Source organism: Limulus polyphemus, unplaced genomic scaffold, assembly GCF_000517525.1.
Source record: "Limulus polyphemus unplaced genomic scaffold, Limulus_polyphemus-2.1.2 Scaffold6569, whole genome shotgun sequence".
In the NCBI taxonomy this organism is placed as follows: Eukaryota; Metazoa; Arthropoda; class Merostomata; order Xiphosura; family Limulidae; genus Limulus; species Limulus polyphemus.
In genome coordinates this window covers 44,103-50,330 of record NW_013672179.1, presented here as the reverse complement: position 1 = coordinate 50,330, position 6,228 = coordinate 44,103, and the positions used below count along the sequence as shown (strand labels likewise).

The following is a 6,228-nucleotide window of genomic DNA, read 5'->3' as shown; positions in this document are numbered from 1 at the left end:
TAGTGGTGGTCGTCACGCTAGTGGTGGCTCAGCAGGAGCTTTTGCTGTTGGTGGTCGTCACGCCGGTGGTGGTTCAGCAGGAGGTTTTGTTAGTGGTGGTCGTCACGCTAGTGGTGGCTCAGCAGGAGCTTTTGCTGTTGGTGGTCGTCACGCCGGTGGTGGTTCAGCAGGAGGTTTCGCTGTTGGTGGTCGTCACGCCGGTGGTGGTTCAGCAGGAGGTTTTATTGGTGGTTCAACAGAAGGTTTTGTTGGTGGTTCAACAGAAGGTTTTGTTGGAAGTTCAACAGGAGGTTTTGTTGGTGGTAATCATGCTCCAGATTACAGTCTTAGTCGTCCAATTATTCCCATTGGTGGATCATTTGGAAGGGATTTCATTATCGGAGACATAGATGAGGATTTACTTCCAAGTAACCAAGGAGCCATACATTACTTACAGATCACCTGATCATACGCTGGCTAACGCTTTTCCAGGTACTGTAAAAGTAGCCTCTTCTGGAACAACTGACGAACACCATTATTAAACAAAATACGCAAGTCTTCTAGTTTATGACACAAGAGATTTAAACACGAGAGAGACTTGTTGGGAAAAAAATTTACTTAAGATAACTTTCTATTTCTCAGTTTAGATATATATAAATACTGAATTTACTTTTGTCAAATGTTTACCTGGCTTAAATCTAATATCTGCTATCATATGTTTTACTTTTACGTATATTGTTTTTTTTTGTTTTGTACACTGGTGCTTCAAATGGTTGTTTCGAAATAAACTGTAATATTATATTTTATATTTTACATTTTTCTTACAAACATTTAATTAGAGTCAAGAAGAAATTTCTTCAGATATACATTTGTAACACTTTATGTATTTAAATTGTGGTTTCATAACATTTTCACATCTATTTCAAGTGTGGTTTCATAATATTTTCTCTACCAGAGGTTTCTTTTCAACGAGTCATATCTTATAGCTACAGCGAATCTTAGTTTGGGAGTTGTTTAGAGAAGACAATAATTAAAACAAAGTTTGGATAAATGTTATTACTGTATCATGTGTGGCTTATCATCTGTTTTATATACGAAGTTATAAGTTATACCTTATAACTGGAGAGATAGATTATATGTGTATTAAGTTTTATTTTCATGTTTGGAGATTTTAAAATGATGTACATGACTGATCTATAGCACTACGGTGTACATGACTTATCTGTAGCACTACGGTGTACATAACAGATATATTACACTATGGTGTATATGATTGATCTATAGCACTACAGTGTACATGAATGTTCTACAGCACTGCAGTATACATGACTGATCTATAGCACTACGGTCTACATGACTGATCTATAGCACTACAGTATACATGACTGATCTATAGCACTATGGTCTACATGACTGATCTATAGCACTACGGTCTACATGACTGATCTATAGCACTACAGTGTACATGACTGTTCTACTAAACAACAGTATACATGACTGATCTATAGCACTACGGTCCGTCTTTCATTGTGAACTGTGTGTAGTGCTTCTATTGCCCTTCATCCACCTAAATAACTTATTTCAACATAAGTATCGATATTATTTCCAATGTTTTATTGTACATATTACTGCTGAGAAGATGTTGAGGTGTTTAAATATTATCAAAATTGTCTATTTGTTGAATATATCTTAAACGACATACACATAAAGTGAATTTCTTATATTACAGCTGAAACATTTAGTGAAATAGCTCTGTCTGCAGACAGTTATAAACTGTAGTGCAATAAATCAGTCATGTACACCGTAGTGCTATAGATCAGTCATGTGCACTGCAGTGCTATAGATCAGTAATGTGCACTGCAGTGCTATAGATCAGTCATGTAGACCATAGTGCTATAGATCAGTCATGTACACCACAGCGCTATAAATCAGTCATGTAGACCGTACTGCTATAGATCAGTCATGTAGACCATAGTGCTATAGATCAGTCATGTACACTGTAGTGCTATAGATCAATCATGTACACCATAGCGCTATAGATAAGTCATGTAGACCGTAGTGCTATAGATCAGTCATGTACCCTTCACCCACCTAAATATGCTTCTATTGCCCTTCACCCACCTAAATACGTCTTTCATTGTGAACTGTGTGTAGTGCTTCTATTGCCCTTCACCCACCTAAATACGTCTTTCATTGTGAACTGTGTGTAGTGCTTCTATTGCCACACACAGTTCATAATGAAAGCCGTATTTAAGTGGGTGAAGGGCAATAAAAGCACTACACACAGTTCACAATGAAAGACGTATTTAGGTGGGTGAAGGGCAATAGAAGCACCACACACAGTTCACAATGAAAGACGTATTATTGTTGTATGTCATTATTCAGAATTACATATGGCGGACCGCGAATAATATGATTTCACTTTTCTTTTATCACCAAACTAGCTGCATCTCCTGTCATATTTTTAGGAAGGGTGAAAAGTTGTTTGTAACTTACAGAAAGTAAAAATTTACTGATTTAAGAACATTTGTTGTATTTTTTAATTAACTTTTTGTTTGATAGGATAATTTTAACAATAACGTGATATCAGAAAGACGTCAAATGTCTTTATAGTATTAACGAGTGCAGATAGGTCTAACAGGAGTTAAGCCTTGTATTCTGATAATTTTGTATTTTAGGCGTACGGAATTATATTTTAATACTTTTAACATCACAATACTACTAAAACTAGTACATACGAAACTAAAACACTTTTTTTTTCTGGGAGAGGGGGCTAATTTAACCATATTCCATTTTAAGACAATTTTCTAACGTCTTTAATGTAAAATATTTATCCAAAGAAACTTATTATACAATACAATATCATATTTTGTAGTGTATCTTCATCTTACTTACATATTTATTATTATTATACTTCGTTATATAATTTTTTATAGATTTATTTCATAAAAGATGGTAGAATTTGAAACCAAGAAGGTTTTGTTATTTCAAGGTAGTAATTACTATTCGCGGCAAACATAGTGTTTTCATTCCATACATTTTCCTATAAATTTGTTTTTTTTTGTTTTTTAAATTGCGCGCAAAGCTACACGAGGGCTATCTGCGCTAGCCGTCCCTAATTTAACTAGAGGGAAGGCAGCTAATCATCATCACCCACCGCCAACTCTTGGGCTACTCTTTTACCAACGAATAGTATGATTGACCGTCACATTATAACGCCCCCACGGCTGAAAGAGCGAGCATGTTTGGTGGGACGGGGATTCGAACGCGCGACCCTCAGATTGCGAGTCGAGTGCCCTAACCACCTGGCCATGCCGGGCCCTTTCCTATAAATATCAGATATCCATGTGCACGTGTAAGTACAGAGCACGGAAAATGTCGCATCTGATTAAATAAAGGGTTATATTCACCCAACAACTATTTATAACAATCAGTTGATAAACATGGGCTGAAGAACAGCTCCGCCTTCAACCACACACGTTCTTCTTTAATGTTAGGTGACGAGAAAGAATTTTTAGCCTTAAATTATTACAAGGCGGTTTTAAAGTGTTACAACTAATTACATCTATATGCGGGTCACGTAGATACGGTTACAACCATTATATAAAATATTATCATTTGTATGTGGGAGTCATATTACCTACAAGGATTTACTTGTTACACTACAGTAAACTCGTGAACTAACACAGATCTTGTATTTCACTTCATGCTTTACTTGCTGAAACTGTATCAGGTCTGGAAAAAGAAAATCAAATGTTCGTTGTGCAACAATAAAGATCAACTTTCTAACAAAGCGAGTGTTTGTGGACGTGGATTAAACGGACGCTGTTTTACCAACATTCTCAGACTTGCTGTTGGAGGGTAAACACACGTTGCTTCTAACCAAAACTTTTATTAAATGTTCAGCTCATAAAATAATCCTTATAAAGTTTTCAGAATCACAGTTTTTGGATGCGTGTATAGTAACGATCCTAAAAACAACCTCATTACCATTGTTTAAAGTAAATGAGTATATTCATCAAATGATCCTACATTAATCTGAGACTCGTAGTTAAAGGTAAAATAGCATTTTCGTCAGGTAAGCCTACAACAGCCTCAGATCCGTACTTAGAGGTAAGAAAGTGTTTTCGTCAGGTAAGCCTACAACAGCCTCAGATCCGTACTTAGAGGTAAGAAAGTGTTTTCGTCAGGTAAGCCTACAACAGCCTCAGATCCGTAGTTAGAGGTAAGAAAGTGTTTTCATTAGGTAAGCCTCAGGTCCGTAGTTAGAGGTAAGAAAGTGTTTTCATCAGGTAAGCCTCAGATCCGTAGTTAGAGGTAAGGAAGTGTTTTCGTCTGGTAAGCCTACAACAGCCTCAGATCCGTAGTTAGAGGTAAGAAAGTGTTTTCGTCAGATAATACTGCACCAACCTTAGATCCGTAGTTAGAGGTAAGAAAGTGTTTTCGTCAGATAATACTGTACCAACCTTAGATCCGTAATTAGAGGTAAGAAAGTGTTTTCGTTAGATACTACTGCAACAACCTCAGATCCGTAGTTAGAGGTAAGAAAGTGTTTTCATTAGGTAAGCCTCAGATCCGTAGTTAGAAGTAAGAAAGTGTTTTCGTCAGATAAGCCTACAACAGCCTTAGATCCGTAGTTAGAGGTGAGAAAGTGTTTTCGTCAGATAATACTGCAACAACCTTAGATCCATTGGCAGATGTACGACTGTAATTTCGCCAGATAATCCTAATATCAAATTCAGTTTCGAAGTTATTAGTCTGGGCATTTTTTAATAGAATTATTTTAACAGCAACCTCAGATCCATTGTGAGATGGGTCAGAATTTTCTCCAGATTATCTTAATAAAACTTTGAATTCCATAATCAGGAGGGGGGTGGGGGCGAGTCAGGATCCGATTCTTTGAACGTACATCTAACCTATATGTACAAGTTTCATCAGAAAAGTGGATTATTTAAATTAATATTTAGCTAGGACGATTTAACATACCCTCATCTTAATACAAGACGGGAAAACAACATTGAAACCGTAAAATGTATTGTTTGTATTACATTAATTCAAATGAATACAAACTAAAACGTCCATAACCAGCTCCGAGCCCGAGTTGAATATCCTGTGAAATAAACGAATGTTACAATCTGGAGCTACTCTATCAATAAACGTACTGCGTTGATTAAAATATGGGAATTACAACTAACATTAGCAATCTAAGGGCGTGGTTACGAGAAAACGCGGGAAATGTGGCCTTATTAGCTTGTTTTTATTGTAGTTTTAAGTATTCCTAAGGTACAGTGACCTGAAGAAAAATGTCCTGTTTCAAAACAACTTACACTTTAAGAAAGTGAAACGTCCCGTTACACGCGGTCATAATTCTGACTACTTCTTAGTAAAAAGCCTTATTAGCTTGTTTTTATTGTAGTTTTATATATTCCTAAGGTACAGTGACCTGAAGAAAAACGTCCGGTTTCAAAACAACTTACACTTTAAGAAAGTGATACGTCCCGTTACACGCGGTCATAATTCTGACTACTTCTTAGTAAAAAGCCTTATTAGCTTGTTTTTATTGTAGTTTTAAGTATTCCTAAGGTACAGTGACCTGAAGAAAAACGTCCGGTTTCAAAACAACTTACACGTTAAGAAAGTGATACGTCCCGTTACACGCGGTCATAATTCTGACTACTTCTTAGTAAAAATTCAATCAGTCAAACTTCTTATGAGAGTGAAGAAATAAGTGACTCCAGTATTACTACACACTATCTTTAGGATTCAAATACAGTTCTAACTTAGTTGCACCCTTTCGTGGAAATAGATCGAAGTTTAACTAATAAAACGAGGCGGTTCCTTTTAAACCTGGTTTTAAATATTCTAAATAATAGTTAAAATTTTCATTGAAATAACACGGTCCTAAAAGTAACGTTTCATATGTCAGGTTAGATACTTTGTATATTTATCGTTAAACCAAAAATATCAATAGTGGAATAAAATTGATGATAGAATCAGACGGATAGGGTTAAAAACAAATAGTGAATAAACATTAATGATAGAATCAGACGGATAGGGTTAAAAACAAATAGTGAATGAACATTAATCATAGAATCAGACGGATAGGGTTAAAAACAAATAGTAAAATATTAATAGTGAATGAACATTAATGATAGAATCAGACGGATAGGGTTAAGAAACGACTCGAGAAATATTAATAGTGAAGGAACATTAATAGGGTTAAAAACGACTCGAGAAATATTAACAGTG

The 6,228-nt window shown here is 35.8% G+C and overlaps 1 protein-coding gene across 1 annotated transcript; it reads left to right on the top strand.

Moving 5' to 3' along the window:
* Positions 1-80: 80 nt before the first annotated feature.
* LOC106473860 (glycine-rich cell wall structural protein-like) lies at positions 81-445 on the top strand (the record flags this gene model as incomplete). Its single annotated transcript, XM_013934547.1, has 1 exon — positions 81-445. A coding segment is annotated over one exon (365 nt), but the record flags the coding sequence as incomplete, so codon positions are not given.
* Between the last annotated feature and the right edge of the window lie 5,783 nt (positions 446-6,228).